Genomic DNA, 19,351 nt, shown 5'->3' on the forward strand with positions numbered 1-19,351 from the left:
CAATAAAAAATGATCCATGAGGTATTTAGAGCTAAATGTCAAGAGATATTCTAGGGACGCCAGAGAGTTTGTAAAATGAGGCACGCATTCACCATTAAATGTGACACGCTCATTATTTTTTACTTGTGCAGTTGTATTAACTGAACTTTGGACCTACAAGCTTCATATGATCTCTATTTATTCATTTAGCAGATGCTTTCATCTATATTGAATTATTTGTGCCGCTGCATGTTGATTTTCTTCTCTCTTTTTTGGTGGATTGTATATTTTAAAGTTGTATCATACATTTTATTGTAATGGTTGATCAGTGGTTGATCACTTTAATGCATTTTTCCACACATACATGTGAAACTTACCTCCAACTGCTGCAGCAGAGATTTCCCCTTCTTGTTGATTTCATTGATAAGAGTAAAGACTGCTATCTTTATCTCATGTTCCACCTTCTTATGCGTCTCAGCAACTTCTTTGAGTCTAATGTGAACAAAAAGACATTGAAGTAGTGCACATAAATTCTGCCAGGCAATTTAATTATATTTCTTTGTTACATAAAACAAGATTTATAAGACGTGGTAATCAAATTTGAACGTCATCTACTATTAAACTAAAGCAACAGAAGTCCTACCTTTTTTGCACTTCAGATGCAGAGTACTCCACTAAGCCTCTCTTCTCCTGTAACTTAGTCATGAATGTCGCAATGATGCCTTTCTGGTTTTGACAGGCTTCATCTAGAAACTGGTACCTGTGAAAAGAGGTGGTGGTGATTGAGATTAAAAATATTTTTTGGGGTACTTTTGTGTTATTGTTTTTTTAGAGGTACTAACTGTATGGAAAGTACAGAAATAACGGCCATTCTAGTTATTTTTGTACACTGATATTTTGATCTGGTGATTATTGCTTTAGGTAATAATTTTGATTATCATTATTACAATATTGCAAAAGTCCTAAATTTGTGTCATAAATTCTTCAGGGTGAACCAGAGTTGCATTTTGACTTTTTATTATGACAATGTTATAATCCCAATTTTATTTTTGTAAAGAAAAAATGGTCTCCCCTTGGCCCTTGAAACAGAGTGAGATGGTGAAAGGCTTCAAAATGTTATCCGTAAAAAAATAGGACAGCACTACAATCAAGGGGAAGGGCTAAGGGATAGAATCAGGATTGGGCCATAAGTGTCAATTTAAAAATAAAAACTGATCTATCTATTATCTGAAAGCTGAATAAATATGCTTTCCATTGATGTTAGAATAAGACAATATTTGGCTGAGATACAACTATTGAAACCTGGAATCTGAGGCTTCCAAAAAAATCTAAAATAATTAAAGAAGAAAATCTCCTTTAAAGTTGTCCGAATTTTCTAAAAGTTGTCCAAAGTTCTTAGCAATGCATTTTACTAATTAAAAAATACATTTTGATATATTTATAGTAAAAAAATTATTTTTGGCTACTTCCTAAAATATACCTATATAAAAAGACACAAGAACATATCATAATTTGTATGTGTGCAGTCCTACTTTTGATTTATTCAGCTAGAATTTGCCAAATTATGTGACATTTTCTTTTCCCAGTGATGGGTTGCAGCTGGAAGGGCATCCACAGCGTAAAACATATGCGGGATAAGTTGGTGGTTCATTCTGCTGTGGTGACCTCAGATTAATAAGGGGTCTAAGCCGAAAAGAAAATGAATGAATGAATGTGACATTTTCTGCGTTGTAAAGTAAATCACTTTTTAATGACTGGATTCTGCCTTTTCCACATCACTGAAATCAAAGGACAAAAGAAATTTCTGGTCATCTATTCCTTTAATGTGATGTTTAATTCGAGGTACCTAAAGTCAATTTAATATTCTTGCTTAAAAATCCCTTCATGCAATGCCAGGTGATTAACTACAGTGCAGATGAAGATGATTATTATTATGATGATGATGATGATGTTGTTGTGTGTAAAGTGTAAACAGTGCTGTCCGGCTGACCTGTGTTCTTTGTGTTCAAGTAGCTGGCAGTCTCTGCAGGTCAGAGTGTCGCAGGTCTCACAGAAGAGCTTGAGGGCCTCTTGTTTGTGTACCGGACAGAAAACTGGTCTCTGGCCTGATGTCCCAACAGACTCTACAACACACAACCAATCAAATGCACGTTGTTTCGATTACTTCTCCCTGCTGTACTTTATTCTCACAGTCTACGACTCCCATATGTTCTCATATGCCCCTTGCCAAACTCTATCGAAATGAGGAAAACTAAGTGGGTTAGCTTTAATGAAAACAGTACAGGCCGAGCAAGCGACTCTCTCTAAAACTCTGCCTGTTGCCATAGCAACTGTACTACGGTACTGCCTGCTTAATGCGAAAAACAGACACTCCGTACACAGTTGCAGAAAGATCCAAACGTCAACCGCGCCACTAGAGCAAAGCAAAGTCATAACGAAAACGATCATATCGTAACTGCCTTGCAAATAAAAGCAGATTAATATGCAAATTAATTAGTTTATGGCACATACCAGGAGACACTTCCTCTTTTTTGCGTATTTTATGGTCCTTGGTAAATTTGACCCTTTGGTGCGCTTCGATGCAAGTTTTGCAGAGCCACTCTCCACATTCAACGCAGAATCCAATAGCACTGGCATTATCTTCACAGCTGGTGCACACCTGTTATGGAGAAAAGAAAGTAAGACATTTCTTAAATTAGGGTTTCTACAGGGTTCATCAAGTCAATTTTAAGACTAATTTAAAAAGACCATTTTAATGCAATAATAAATACATTTCAGACATACACAAGGCTAAACGCCAAATATATTTTTAATAGCCAAGTTAAAACTTTGAAAAACAAATGTTATTGTAAGGAAGATAATCAAAACATATTCATATGTGAATAGAGTTAATAAATAAACGTTTCTTAAAACTTTTATGAAAATATATTACTAGTGATTGGATGGGTGTTGGCCTAATTGGGTATAGCTTTACATGGACATAGGAACATTAGGACCCATTTAAAATGGTTTAAGATTTACAACACATTATTTCAAAGGATTTAAGACTTTTTTGAGCTGTTTCCACTGAGTGGTACAGTCCGGTACAGTTTGGTTCGGTTCAGTACGCTTATGGCAGTTTCCACTAGACGCACAACTGAAAGCTATTGGTTTACAGAGATAAGTCAGTCGCTCGTACAACAAGCAGAATAAAAATAAAGAAAGCACCATGTTTTAAATACACAGCAGAGACATTACACCGTAATAATATATACATACAATAACGAGCAATGGTCAACCGAACTCAAACAAACCTTTTTATCTTGAGGAACAGCCACAAAGCCAAGAAGAAGAGCAGAATCTACCCTGTAATCTGTGCCTGTAGTTTTTTTACAAGGCCCTTTAAGCAGAATCTACCCCGTAACCTTTGCCCCATAGTTTTTTTAACAAGGCCGTCCAAGCAGAATCTACCCCAAAATCAGTGCCCCATAGTTTTTTACAAGGCCGTCTAAAGTGCGATCGGTTTCGCTTTCTTGCTTGAGTTTGCCATGGGTCTATATTTGAAATAACAAACTTCTGGAGCTGATCATAATAACGCGCGAGAGATTATTGAAGTGCTTCAGACACATGATCCTTTCAGAAACAAACAAATGCAAGACTGCATGCGAAAAAACAAATAAGAAGTTTAAAAAGCAAAGGATTCTTTTAACCTAAAACATAAACAAACTGCCATGCTTAACTATTATCATCACCTTATGGACTATTATGACCTCGGAATGACGGAATTACTCTCTAAAAAGAGGTTACATGTGCTGGTGAAGATTAAAGATACAGATGAGAGGTTTGCACTGACTGTGAGCCATATGTTGCATGTTGTTTTTGAACCCAAAAAAATAACTAAATGTATGCTGCGTGTAGTTTTTCTGTAATTGATAACATATCGGAGACTGTAAGGGTCACAGACGTTACAGTAGGCTACTTTGCATCATTGATCGGCAGTTATAATTTTTACTTTGACATTTTCGTGAGCGAAAATGACGTCGACTGAAACTTTCTGTTGTACACCACACCCACCAAAAGAGTACCATTGATTTTGTAATGGAAACGCAAGCCTGAAAAAGGTGACCCGTACTGCACCACTAAAGAGAAGGGGTCATTAAGGACCCTGCAGATACCCTTTAAGAAATGACTAGAGGACTTATTTTTTGGTTTAAAGTCAAAAGCTGAAGCATAACAATGTTTAAGCTAATAAAACAAAATAGTATCTAAAGGAGTAAACAGTAGTTTAAAACATGCTGATCATTGCTTGAACTAACAAAACAAACATTGCTTGAATAAACGAATCTGCACTATTCATACACACAGAAAAAATTAAAACATCATGTGACCCTGGACAACAAAAAACAAGCATAAGCCTCAATTTTTCAATTTTACTTAAAGTATTTTTCCTACAAGACAAGAAGTGTGAAATTTCACTTACAGGATGCTCAATTTACTTCTAATTTTAAAGCAATGTTAAAAATGATCCTGCAATTTTTAGCGTCTGACCTGTGTCGAGTTCTCCACTGACGTGTTTGTGGCCTCTGAAGTGTCCTTGACGAAGTAATTGTCCACCATGTCAATCTGTTTGTAGTCCTGATGGCACACCGTACAACGCATGACGTTCACTGCACAGAGACAAACAAAAAAAAAAACACAGAGAGACAGAGTTAGCAAAGTCTGGAAACAAACAGCTCAATTCAATTCACGTTTATTTCTATAGCGGTTTTACAAGGTAGATTGTGTCAAACCAGCTTAACATAGAAGTTCTAGAAAATCAAACTGTGTCAGTCCAGTTTTCAGAGTTGAAGTTCAGTTTCGTTCAGTTTAATGTGGTTTATTTTCACTGCTAGAAGTCCAAACACTGAAGAGCAGATGCTTGAGAGACATTCCTACATTTTTAGTACAACAAACATGAAGCTGTAAAAAATACCTAGAATATGATATATATTAATAAAAATGTAATATAATTCTTATATAAATATGCAAATCCAGTGTAGTGCTGTCAAAATGTGAATCGCTGCTAAAATAAAGTATTTGTATAAGGGCTGAACAATGTCTCATTTGAGCATCGATATTGCAATGTGTGTATCTGCAATAGTCACATCACAAAATTTGATGCTTATTAAAGAATAAAAGATTTAATTGAAAGATTTGAAATGATTTATATAACGATGACCATGTGATTTTACGTTTCATTGTCCTTGATTACACTGATTACACTTCATTCAAACTGCCCAGTAAACCATAAAGCTCTGTTTATTTAACTTTTATTTAGGCTCTTTCGTATTTAAATGTGCTTGCAATTTATTATATTTTATGCCGATACACTGCATAGAAAAAGATTTGATTATCCCAGTTGATCTAAATCAGGGGTGCCCAAACTACAACTCCAGATTAGCTCCAACTTTCTTCAACACACCTGCCTGGAGGGTTCAAGTATACCTAGAGAGAGCTTGATTAGCTGGTTCAGGTTTGTTTAACTGGGGCTGAAACAAAAATATGCAGAACAGCGGCCCTCCAGGACTGAGTTTGGACACTCCCTAAATGATTGAAATCTGCCCGAATAGAGCAGTTAAAATCATCTGGTGGTATTATATTCATATCGCAATAGATATCGCAGCAAAACAAAATATTGCAATGTCAGATTTTTCCAATATCGTGCAGATCTAGTTTGTATTTATATATGTAAATGCTGTGTATATTTATTATGCATATATAAACACACATACATAAAAACAAATAAATGAAACAACAACATTTATATTTTTATATATTTATATGTAATTTGTATTATATATAAATAATAGGGCTGGATGATATTGGAAAAATCTGGCATTGGGATATTTTGTTTTGCTGCAATATACCCTGTTAAAAAAATAAACGGAACACTTAAACCATACAATGCAACTCCAAGTGTTCCTTTTTTTTTTTAACAGTATATATCTCAATTAGAATATGAAATGATTTGTATAGCTCTTTTTGGAAAGATTCAATTAATTTGGGTGGACTGAAATGATCAAGTCTTTTTCTATGCAGTGCATTCGCATAAATTACAATAAATTACAAGCAAAATTAAATAAATAAACAGCGCTTTGGTTTTCTAGGGTGTCCAACAGTAATCAAGCAGTGTAAATTACTATCATTGTATGAGTAATAATAAATTATAATATCTTATACCAATCTAATCCATGTGATTATTGCAGACACAAACTGTGCTCGGCATAATAGAGTACATTCCATTTAAAAAAATCCATTTCTCAGTGAATATGGGTAATATATATTAGTGCATTTGAGCAAAACAGATCAATTCAACAGATATATTTATTAAAATAATATTTAAGTCACAGCACATCTTTAGAAATTGAAAATTAATACATTTAAAATCATGCAAAATATTGTTTAAAAATTACAAACTACAACATTGATAAAATTACTTATATTATTTTTGTTCCTCTTGATTTTTGCTTTTTGTGAAAACTTTTTTTCTATTAAATCTATTTATTTAATATTCTATAACATATAAAGTTGGGTGTACTAGTTTTTGGACCGTTATCATAAGTTATTTTGCTAGATAAGCTCCAGATTTGGCTTCAGTACTGACTAAACTAATATATATGCACAAAGATAATATATTGTATAGCTTCCTATAGAAAATATTTATTTTAATGAGAGATTTGTGGGGGGTGTACTCATGTGTGCTGAGCACTTTAAATTGCGATATCAATGCTCATTGCTCAAACAATTGTTTAACAAAAAAAAGCCCTAATAAATAATGTAAACATATGTAAATATTTGATCGAATACATGTAAGCATTTATATATGAATATATGTCAAATGTACGCAGTACACACATTATGCACCTCTTATTCTGTATGTGATTGATTACTCATAACTTTTTGCAGCACTAGTCCAGTGAATGCTTGGTTGGCAAGAGAATAAAGTTATTTTCCTTATAACTAGGCCCACACGGAATCTGTGTGCGCAGAAATGCACAGATTTTCAGCCCATCGTTAAGTCTATTTATTAGTTGTGTGTAAATGTAAGTTTATATTTATTCAGTTTGTAAATCAGTTTCAGTAATATTACAGACAAATATGAAAATGTTCATATGATTTACTTAAAATACAGTTAGTAAAGTAAAACTTTCTGTCTTTTAGTAGATATATGGTAGATACATTATATGAGAGACTTGCTTTGTTACCAAATAAATGGATCTAATAGGATTTGCATTGTAAAAATTCAATAAAAGTTTCAAATGTATTATTTTTTATTTAACATATTACCTTTTTCGTTACGATACACCCAAAATCATTTCCGCAAAAAAATCTTCTTCTTTTTTTTTTAAATATTCTGCACATAAATAGCAAAAAATGTCTGCAGATTCTGTCTGGCCCTACTTATATAATATGCTAAAAACATCAACTAGCGGATGTGCATAACTAGCTGTTAGAGGTCAGGATTAATTACACTCTCAGAAATAAAGGTATGCGAGCTGTCACTGGGGTGGTATGTTTTCTAAAGGTACAAATTTGTACCTAAAAGGTCTATATTAAAACCTCAAGGGTACATATTAGTACCTAAAAGTACAAAAGTGTTCCTCTTAAATTTTTTAGGTACTAATTAATACTTTTGAGGTACTAATATGGACCCTTTAAGTACTAATGTGTACCTTTTAAAAAGGTACCACACCAGTGACAACTCGCATACCTTTATTTCTGAGAGTGTAGGCTGATTTCAAGTTCACAACACCCAGATCAAATACATCTCTCAGGGATGCTTAGAAGACATATTTCATCTTTATTAAAAGTCAATTATGTAATCAAGCATGTGGACAATCATGCCACACGCAACAGAAACGTGTTGACATTTTGATAACATCTTAAAATAAATGTCCCAGGACAGACCAAATATAAAAATGTGAATGGGTGGTTTATTTCTGCCACAATGTTAACAAATCAAGTTTTAAAAAAATGCAAATTAATGTGATTTCTCGGATCAAAGACTATCTCCAGCCATAAACCTGGAATATTTAGTCATTTTAATTCCATTATGTGAAAAAAGCAAGGCAGAGCGCGCAAAAAAACCCTCATACAGAAATGCAAAGTAATGAAGGCTTATTCTGCATTTAATATCCAAAAAGGAATTAAGATTATTCAATAATTCATAGGTTTTTATTCGCGGTTATTGCTGTAGAAGCTACGAATCTGCTATTTGTGTGCGTCACACTGCAGCATTTCACCACAAATAATGATCTATTCATAAAACTAATTTAATTCCATCTTAATTTAATTTGAAAACACATTGAGTGATTGGATGGAGCCCTCCCCCATTCATCACACGCTACAACCCCCCAACCTCATTTCCCTGACAGACCATCAATTCCCCCACAAAGCCACAGCTAGATCTAGTCCAAGCCGGTTTGAGCCAGTTTGCACCGGCTCGTACTGCTTTCAGCCAGTTTCCTCTAAGCACCCAGCTGCAAAACCCTGCTGATGATTGGCTAGTGGGAGCAGCTGGAGAGAGACACTGCACTGAAGCACACTGCAACCCACAGCTGAGTTACTCTGGGCTGATATTAACTGGAAGCAGTGATGCATTGCCTGAGGCACATCTATTCCACAACACATCACGTGAAGAGTCCTGTAATGCAATCAAAATGCCTTTATTCAAGCCAAGCACCATCCTTAACATTTACATTTCAATTCTGACTGACTTTTTAAACTCAGTCGGACTCAATTCACAAGTTTTAAACATGAAGCTTTTTGATGAACACGCTATGCATGTTCAATCAAACAAACAGATGGTTACAGTCAAGCTGAGAATAACAGTTTGACAACCACTCTAGCTAGTCAACATGTTTTAGTACAGCACTAGGCCTGTTTAGATACAGCATGTGTCATGCATAGTTTTAGTCTGGTTAGCGTGATGAATCACACTGGTAAACTTTGAGTTACCTCCCTGTGAGCTCTAATTAAATGTCTATGACATGCCCAAAACAAACCCAGCAATAAACAAACCCTTCAATTACTGATACAAAAAATGGCAACTACACAATCAAATAACATAGCTGGAGTATAGAGCATCATTCATCTTAAACAAATAATCATGCAATTAAAAGAATCACCAACATGCATTTAACTTTTCCAAATTACAGATCATATACTTTGTTATATTTCGTTGTTATTTTTTTCAATTTTGTTATCAAGAGATAATTTTTGCATTCTTAATGCAAGTTTGTTGGAAAAAATGCAGAAGTTAAAAAGCCTTTCTTACAATAAAAAAATGTAATGGGTTGAAATAAACAGATGCAGAATAACTGCAGCTGCACACCACTAGGGCTGCACAATATATCACTTTAGCATCAATATCGCCATGTGTGCATGCACAATATTTACATTGCAGGATCTGTAATGTGGAGCCAGGATTAAAGTTGACCATGTACGTACAATTGTGGAGTCGTTTCATTTTAACCAAAAAAACTTGAAAGTATATTAGTTTTGTGTGTTTTAAGGCCCGTGACTGTAAACATTTGAAATTAGCTTAAAGCATTTGGGCGCAAGGAATTATTATTGCATTTGGTAGCTTTAACAAAAGATACATTTATTTAATAATTTATATAATGAAGACTATACAAGTTTGTTCATTTGATTACTTTATTTCTGTGCCTGAATGATGTTGGACTCCTTCATTTATACCGTCGCTCTACTGCAGTGTTTCTTAACCACGTTCCTAGAGGACCACCAGCACTGCATGTTTTGGATGTCTTTGCCTGTCACACATTACAGGTCTTTCAGTCTCTGCTAATGAGCTGATGATTCGAGTCAGGTGTGTTTGGTTAAGGAGACCAGGAAAATGCGCCGAGCTGGTGGTCCTCCTTGACGTGGTTAAGAAACACTGCTCTACTGTATTTATGTTGGCAATTAGTCCATTATATTTTCTGCAAATGCACTCCTCTACAAAATCTTCCCATTCAATATAAACAATTATTTAAAAATAGAGCACTTAAGTTATTTGGTGAAACGTCGCAATAAAAATCATGAAAAATACAAATATTGCAATGTATTGTTTTCCCAATATCGTGCAGCCGTAAACGCCACTTATATTCATGAAAAAAAAAAAAAAAATATATATATATATATATATATATATATATATATATATATATATATATATATATATATATATATATATATATATATATATATATAAATCACAATGAATGAAAAAAAAGTTAAAAATTTTTCATATATTACGTTTGTTTACGGTCATGACTGACAACCAAATCTAAAAAAATAAACGTTCAGAAATTCAATGTAAATTAACATATGAGCCAACAGACTATTTTGCATTCTTGAATATTTACTCGTTTTAAAAGGATAGTTCACATAAAAAGAAAAATTGCCTCATTATTTATTCTTGTTTTTGCGGTTTTAAATATTTATGAGATTCTTTCATCTTTTAAACGCACACAAATGCTGGTAGCTGGCACCCATTGACTTTCATAGCAAAAGTATGTTATACCATTCCTAAGGCATATGTAAGGTTTTTCATTTATATGTTGTGTTCAGATAAAGAAATCTTTGTATTTGAAACTAATGAAGACAGCTGAAGTCAATGATTTATTTCAATTATTTAGCCTGACATGTTTACTGCTACAAAATATTATAAATGTTTTCTAAAATAAAATATAATGTTGGGAAAAAGTGGTTGTTTTTTTTAACCCACATTTAAAAATAACTTATTTTAGAGCAGTGACCACAATCCCATGAAACTGTGATATTTTATCCAAAGTTATTAAACCGTCAGTAACTTAGGCCCATGCCTAGTCCCAGCAACCAGCATTTTTCCAAATATCTTCTTTTGTGTTCACCAGCAGAAAGAAACTCAAACCGGTTTTAAAGAAGTGTCGGGTGAGTAAATTAAAATTTTTGGGTGAACTATGCCTACAAATAACATTTTGAAAGTGTTACTTTTATCATCTCTGTGTAAACGTACTACAAAAACACAATTTCTTTTGTGGGGAAAAAGGGATGTCATTTTACACGTATGCATAACACATGTTCAGTCTGCAGGCATGCATGAATACAACAGAGGCAACAAAAGAAAAACTACAAGTCTGCATGCAGATGTGTAGCTTTTCTTTAAAACAATGCCAACTGCTGACCTGACATGTAAAAACAGTGTTATTACAGGTATTGTTTTGACAATGATGTAGTCTGTACGCAAAATATTTTTTAAAAATGCAAATGAAAACCCTTTCTATCTTTAGTACAACGTTTTTGAGTAAACATCTTCTTACTTTACACATGAAACCAATGAGCTGAATAATATTTCAACAGAGTATGTTTACATTGTAAGAATTGAACTATTAACCAATTGGGTTAAATTTAACCCCATTCAATGTTTTACATTTGTTAACGCATGATTTATTTAAAGGAATATTCATATGGTCAACTAAAGACATCAATTACATGACATTAACATATATTTTTCAATTATATTCAAGTTGTCAACAATAGGTCTGTTACAACAATCAATATATCGTGCAATACATAGACATGACCTCAATCATTTTGGCCACACAATATATATTGTCCATCATGTTTACATGAAAATCTATGTCTTCAAAATTTGAGCAGATTACACAGCTTCTGTCATCTCATCTCATTTCCCTGGGAGGTGGAAGTTTTTTTTTTGTTTTTTTTAACAGGTTAAGAAAAAGTGTATTATCAAATTTTTTTCTGTGAAACTATACCGGTTTTGAAGAGGTGTCAAAGCTAATTCTGTTTCAAATCTGTAGTCCATTTCCAGAAAAGTTCAGATTCACGAATAACATTATAGTGTTGTCACAATACTGGAATTCAGTACCATTCGAGACTGAAATTTTAAAAACATCTATTTCCCGCTTTCAGAAATTACTGTGATTGACTGTGAAGATCATCAGTTCACCGAACTCACCGCTGTTTACTGAGTGTAACCTCAAATACAGGGACACTGGAGCTTTTTTAAGCCGCGATTTAGACAAACCAGCTGATCAACATGACTTTGAAACACTCCAGTATCCCCATATCTTTTTTTACACTCAGTAAACAGCGGTGAGTTCAGTGAACTGATGACCGCCACGGCCAATCAGTCGCTTCTGTTGAGCATGTAAACACAATGGCAAATCAGAGACGTTTAAGAACGTGCTCAACAGTGCTCAAATGTTCGTGGTAAATGGACGTTTTTAAAGTTTTTGTATTGATTGGTACCGAATTCTACTATCGTGACAACCCTATAACATTAAAGCCAAAAAAGACATTTACATGTGTTTTTTTTTTGTGTGTGTGTTGAATGCGTTCATGCCAATGTAAATCCTGTTGTGGAATCATTATATAAACAGGCATAAATTAATCTTAAAATGACAATAATATCACTAATCGCAATCAATTCTATACAATATAATCGCACAGAAAAAACTGGCTTATGACAGACCTAGTCAACAAAAACATCAAATACTTGACACAAAATATATTTTTTTACTAATACTCTGGAGGTTTTAAGTGGCGAGGTCAAACTGTTTTCAGATTTCACATTAATACGAGAGCCAATTCTTAGATTGGTTTGACAAAAGTGGGAATAATAAATTTACTAAATTTGTCTAATCTATTTCACTACAACACAAACAAATTAGAAATTTACGTCTGTAAGACAAGACACCAAACTTTATCCCGTTTTTAACAGAACTATCAACACAAAAACAGTTATCGTACAAATATATTTAGAACGCATCCCTGAATGAATACACTGTAGAGTTGCACAAGAAATCATTTAAGCATCGATATCGCAATGTGATCATTCACAATAGTTACATCGCAAGTATACGCAATGTTTACAATTCATCATTAGAATGTTTTTTTTTATGCCTGTGATTGTATAATGACCTTAAAAGCATTCAGGCATTATCAGTCATACCTTTTATAACTTTAACCACTATTAATTTTATTAAATTAGTTTTCTCATTCAGATTCTGTACTTGAATACTGTTAGACAATAAAACACATTTCAATTATATCATTTTCTTGATTGTATTTATAGATTGTAATGCATGAAAATACTCACAACACATGCAATACAGAAACACACTACAAATAGCACAGACCAGATCAAAAACGTGTCGGGGCTGCATAAAGTTTCTAGATTGTTTATAGGGCTAGGCAATTAATTAAAAAGTAATGGAAAACGGCATTCAGCACCTATAATCAATAAAAAAAATTCAGAGTCATTTTTAAAAAATTTTTCCCTACTTGTGTGTGGAGTTACATGACTGCGCTCGGTTAAGGGTGATTTATACTTGTGCATCGAGTTCATGCGTATGGAACGCCACAGGCTTCTTTTTTAAAGGTGCGCAGGTATGCGACCACAAGATGTAACTATACATTGCACATTGCTATTTATTTTCACTTTTTATAGAAAAAGTGACTTTTTTTAGGCAATGTTTGTTTTTATTTCAGTTGTTCAGGGTTGATGTTCACTCTTCACACAAAAATTTCTCACTTGTACTTGTCAGTGAACTTTGAGGGCAAAAATAAATAAATAAATAAATAAATAAACAAATAAACAAATAAACAAATAAATAAAGTAATCGGTCATTAATTATTAACTAATTAAAATGTTCCATTAATCTACATATTGATTTTAGGCAAAATCGCCCAGTCCTAACTGTTTATTAGATTATATGGAGATGCACTCCCACTACAGAATCATCCTAATCAATCAAACATTATAAATTCTTTCCAACTAATATTCAAGTTATCTGATGAAAATGTATTCATATCGCAATATATAATCGCAAAGCTAGATTTTTCCAAAATCATACAGCCCTAATTCACCTCCTAAATTTTTAGATTTCTTGTGAGAGGTATGAACTTTCCAAACTGAAAGCTTGGCGAACATTCTGCAGCGTAATGAGCACTGATCTGATATAGGAATATTGATCAGATGACATTCTGCAATAACACTGAAAAGTCAGCTAGAAACGTGGAGAGCTTCAAGTGAAATTACAGCCTTTGGGCCCGTAAATATGCATCAGTGATCACTGATTTGGTTGAACACACACACAAAACAATGAGAATGGCTAAACATGCTGCACCTAATGCCAAATCTGGGTCATCTTATATTAACTAGTGTAAATTACATGGTGTTAAAGTTACTTATTACATAAAAAAGGGGCATGCTGCACTCACAACTCTATGAAAAAGCAAGTGTAAACCAACAGCACCAATGATGAGAGTGATCATTTTCCAACGAAACCATCTAAAGCATACGCCGTAAATGATAAATATGCTGATTAACCAGTCAAAATGCAGCTTGAGAATGGCACCTCGCAAACTAAACTATTGTGCATGACTGAAAACACAATGTAGGGTCACAGGCCATGACCCCTGCATTATCCCTCCCCGTGGACTCTTAATCCCATTCACCTCATATGTCTCACACTCGTGTCTCCTATGGCACAAATTTACATGCCACACCAAATCTGATCATTAGTAAACAAACCGTGACGCATCTAAATAACTGAACCACTTGTCTGGGTATCTGAATAAGCAACTGCTCTAGTTTATCCACTACAAAAGGATAAAATATGTTGAAAATGGCAGAAAAAAACCCTATCAATCTTACTGCCAAGCGTCACGCGTTTGACTGACCATGCATAAAGCGTCATGAAATCCATATATCAACATCGACATCTCTCAAATTGATGAAAGATTATCTTGTCAGAAAACCCATTATCACACAAATTTCTGAAAAAAATATTATTTGTATTGACCTTATTCTTGAATGCCGATGTGCGCTCGTATTTTGCGATTGTTTTAGAACTTTCGATTCAGTTTCCTATGGGAGAAATGACTAGGAATAATAAATGTAGAAAACTGTCAAACTACTTGCTTTATAAACAAGTGTTTACATGACTTTACAGACAAAGAAGAATATTATAATGAAAACATATCAGTTTTCAACATCAAGCAGCATAACGAGCCATTTTAACGTCTAAAAATAAAATGGAAGTGAATGAGACCGCAAGTCTTAAAAGATTTAAGATTAAAAAAGATTTAAATGGCTGCGCCCGCTCGCATACACAGATTGAATACAAAGGTGAATAGCGTTTTTTTTTTTTACAACATATTATGTTTTAAAAGCACGAACACATGTTTGTATAACAGCAAATTTGAGCTGGGTATGGGTTGGTATGAGATTCTGACGGTATTATAACCTAGAAAAAAAATAGCACGGTTTTACAGTATTGAGGTTACTGCTCCAAAATAAGTTCTTTATAAATGTCAGGGTAAATTCTTTTTTTTTTTTTGTTTCCCCCATTAAACACAATATATTTTATTTTAAGAAACATTTAAAATATTTGGGACAGTAGCTTTTGATGTAGAGGGCCCTTATTTTGCTGGAAATACCATTGCCCTAAAAACTAGCAATATTTATAATTAAACAAGTAAATATTTGTGAAAAACACGATTAAAAGAAAAAAAACATACACAAGCCTTAGGAAAGGTATAACAGGCGGTTTTAAAACACTGACCGCGGTAAACCTTGAAACCGGTTATCGTCGTAGGCATGGGACGATAACCGTTCTCAAGGTATCCTGTGGTTTTAAAAAGTCAAGGTTTTAAAACCGACAAATTTTGCGGCTATATTGTTCCTAAGGTATGTGTAAGATTTTATTTATGTCTCTTTTTTTTTTTTAGGACAACAGTATCTCCAGCTGAAAAGAAATCCAAAGATGCCGTTTAAACGGTAAAAAAAATCTATGTTTATGAAACAAATGAAGACAGCAGAAGTCAATGATTCATTTCAGTTATTTAGTTTGACATGTTTACTTTTCAAAAGTAATTTAAATGTTTGTCAAAACAAAATATATTTTGTTCAAAGGAGAAAAAAGTTTTTGTTTTTTACCCAGTGATTTACAAATACCATATTTTAGAGCTTTAATTACAATACCATGGTATAACCGTGACATTTTTATCCAAGGTTATTATACCGGTAGAATCTTATATCGGCCCATGCCTGGTCCCATGCCTAGTGCTGTATAGTATATATATTTCTATTTAAACATGCTGTATTTATGAATATACATATATTGTTTCACTAATAAATACTATTGTTTACATTGTTTCAAAATGTAAACACTCACAGATTGAGTATAGAGCATGTTTATACACACAGTATATTGTTTATATATACACGTACACATCACATATATATATATATATATATATATATATATATATATATATATATATATACATACACACACACACACACATATATATATATATATATATATAAAGGGTTTCTGCATGTTTCATCAAGTAAAATTTTATTCTTTATAAGACCCTTTTAAGACCATCAAGAGTGAAATTTTAGACTTACAACGGTTAAGATTTATTCTAATGGCCTGGTATTATTATGAATCGTGTAATCGTTTTGAGTTTTTTTTCTGAATAGAAAATTTAATTTGGGGAATTTTAATTCTGTAAAAATGTTTAGAAGAGGTTGTGAATGTATCTCTTTGCAATAAAAAAACTTAAATATAAAACAAAAAAGGTTTTATTGAGATATAATGTTGATGGTTGAATGGACGTCGGCCCAATTGAGTAGCTTTACTTTGACAAAACAAAATTAAGACTTGTTTAAAACCATAAGACCTACAACACAATATTTCAGTGAATTTAGGACTTTAAGGCCTAGTTTTTTAAATTTAAGACTTTTTAAGACCCAGCCGAAACCCTGATATAGCTAATGTAAACAATCAAGCTGTTGAGATCTCCTGCACAAAATAAGCTGCATTTAATTAGACGATACTAAAATGAATAAATAAATATGCCACAGACAGTTCAAGCTAACAACTTCACACACATTCTTTATTCCCACTGTAAAAATACAAGCCTTAAAAATGTTAGGATGAGGAATTATTTAGGCTTATAATTGGGGTCTGTTGGGTGAAGATAAGGTATGACCCCCTGGATCTGTGCATCCATGTGCAGAGAGAATGTACGGTTTAACGACCTAGTGTTTATCTACCTGCACATGGCTGTACTTATCAGCTAAAATACGTCCTGACAGACACCCGTTTACTTTAAGCTAACTTACAGTCAGAAAGTAGAACCAAAACTGCATGGGTTAAACACCAAACACCAGGTGATCTGATGATCTCACATGTATGTGACTGACTGCACATGCCATGAAGTGTAAACAGTTGAGCAATGCGTAGCTTCTGGATCCTTCGGGACAGAATTTACCAATCACACTTCCCCTTTCCGAACTTACCGATTCGAGTGTCCTGTCCGTGGGGGCCTTGCACCGGCATGGTGATCTTACGATCGGGCTGTGGGATGCACTTGAGGCAAAAGGAGTGCAAGCAGGGCAGGAGTTTGGGTTCACAGTCGCGGTTCTGGAGACTCTGTTTACACACAGCGCACGTATCCAGCAGGTTTATCGGGGCGGCAGGGGTGGAAGATGATGAAGATGTGGATGCTGGTGGAGGAGGCGACATCTCGGTAACCACAGCGGGTGATGCGGCAGCTGCGGTGCTGTCCGCTGGGGTGGACGGTGGCGGCGGCGGAGGTGGTGGTGGTGGAGGAGGAGGATCCGCGCTTTCAGCATTCGGGGTCCCGTCTGTAGCTTCGCCGCCGCCGCCACTGCTGCTGCTATCGCTGGATGTCGTCGGCGCCTGGGGAACGGTCTCTTGAGATTTGGCCTCGTCTGCTGCTTCTTTCGGCTCCGTGTCGATTGAAACAACCGCCTCAGGCTCTTTTGCGCCACCGTCTCCGTTTTCTTCCGTCCCCGACGCCTCTACCTCCATATTTGCGGAGCTCTCCGTACAATCTTGGCCTTTGTTGTCCGCCATCTTTGCTCCTCTTTGAACCGCCTGACGTTCGACGCGCTCAGAAAATCCGATGGGTTTGACGTCATGCCGTCGCTCTCATGTTCGTCACAGAAAACAAACTTCCACACTTTTTGCTAGAATTAGAATTAAGCAGAAGGTAAATCAATTTTAATATAACTTACCAAAATTAAAATTGTATTTGGCGTAAATTAATTTGATATACACTATAAATGTAATTATAATAAAATATTTTTGTTGTTTTACACGAATGTCGTTATAAATGTTACATGTTCTGTATAAATCGTCACTTTTATTGCAATCGTTATGTAAATCAAGCACGTTCTGTTAATTTAAGTTCATTATCATCAATAAAAACGACTAAATCTCTCTTTTTAAGGGAAAACATTAGATAGGTGAAGTGAGCTTTACGCATTTGGCTTTTATCCAACGTGACTTGCTTAACATTTATGCTCTACATTTTATTATTGCTGGAAAAAAAAGATGAAATCCAGTCAAGGCATAATTTCTCAAAGTTTAATATGGCTAAACCGCAAATTAGACCGTTAATCATAAGCGTCACACGAACCCATTATCATTAATGCAGCATTGATCTTCATATATCAGTAATTGGAGTTGATGTTTCTTATTCTCTGCTTTTAGTGGGCGACTCTACGTGCATCTTTTCCATTTCCTCATTAAAAAAATACATAAAACAATTTAAATCACTGTATAAAGTATATAAAGGAATATTTTAAGTTATTAACTCAATCATTTGGTGGCGGAGTGTGTATGGGTGTTTCCCAGTGATGGGTTGCAGCTTGAAGGGCATCCGCTGTGTAAAACATATGCTGAATAAGTTGGCGGTTCATTCCGCAGTGGCGACCCCTGATTTATATAGGGACTGAGCTGAAAAAATGAATAAATGGCTTTTATAGAGATGTAACAGTCACGTCTCAAATAAAAAAAACAGTTTTACATTGGAATCTGTTGTTATCACGTGACGTTTTCTTATGGGAAAAAGCGTGAAGGAAATATACACTCACCGGCCACTTTATTAGGTACACCTGACCAACTACTCGTTAATGCAAATTTCTTATCCGCCAATCACGTCAGCAACTCAATGCATTTAGGCATGTAGACATGGTCAAGACGATCTGCTGCAGTTCAAACCGAGAAACAGAATGGAGAAGAAAGGTGATTTTTAGTGACTTTGAACGTGGCATGGTTGTTGGTGCCAGACAAGCTGGTCTGAGTATTTCAGAAACTGCTGAGCTACTGGGACTGTCACGCACAACCATATCCAGTGTTTATAGAGAATGGCCTGAAACAGACAAAATATCCAGTGAGCGGCAGATCTGTGAAGGCAAATGCCTTGTTGATGCCAGAGGTCAGAGGAGAATGGCCAGACTGGTTCCAGCTGATAGAAAGGCAACAGTAACTCAAATAACCACTCGTTACAACTGAGGTATGCA

The 19,351-nt window shown here is 34.6% G+C and overlaps 1 protein-coding gene across 3 annotated transcripts in view; it reads right to left on the reverse strand.

The window, feature by feature from the left end:
* Nucleotides 1-17,914, reverse strand: part of trim33 (tripartite motif containing 33) — a 48,339-nt gene extending 30,425 nt beyond the window's left edge. For 2 of the 3 annotated variants that reach the window (XR_012383566.1, XM_005166728.6), the window contains exons 1-6: nt 17,321-17,914; nt 4,507-4,625; nt 2,491-2,638; nt 1,970-2,102; nt 623-739; nt 357-471 (exon numbers count right to left, since the gene is read on the reverse strand). Coding sequence is in view for 2 of the 3 variants with exons in the window: in XM_005166728.6 (XP_005166785.1) it covers nt 357-471; nt 623-739; nt 1,970-2,102; nt 2,491-2,638; nt 4,507-4,625; nt 17,321-17,900 (1,212 nt within the window). In the remaining variant the exon portion in view is untranslated. The remainder of the gene's footprint in view (nt 1-356; nt 472-622; nt 740-1,969; nt 2,103-2,490; nt 2,639-4,506; nt 4,626-17,320) is intronic. The other variant, NM_001002871.2, reaches the window with a different exon arrangement.
* Between the last annotated feature and the right edge of the window lie 1,437 nt (nt 17,915-19,351).

Source organism: Danio rerio, chromosome 8, assembly GCF_049306965.1.
Source record: "Danio rerio strain Tuebingen ecotype United States chromosome 8, GRCz12tu, whole genome shotgun sequence".
In the NCBI taxonomy this organism is placed as follows: domain Eukaryota; kingdom Metazoa; phylum Chordata; class Actinopteri; order Cypriniformes; family Danionidae; genus Danio; species Danio rerio.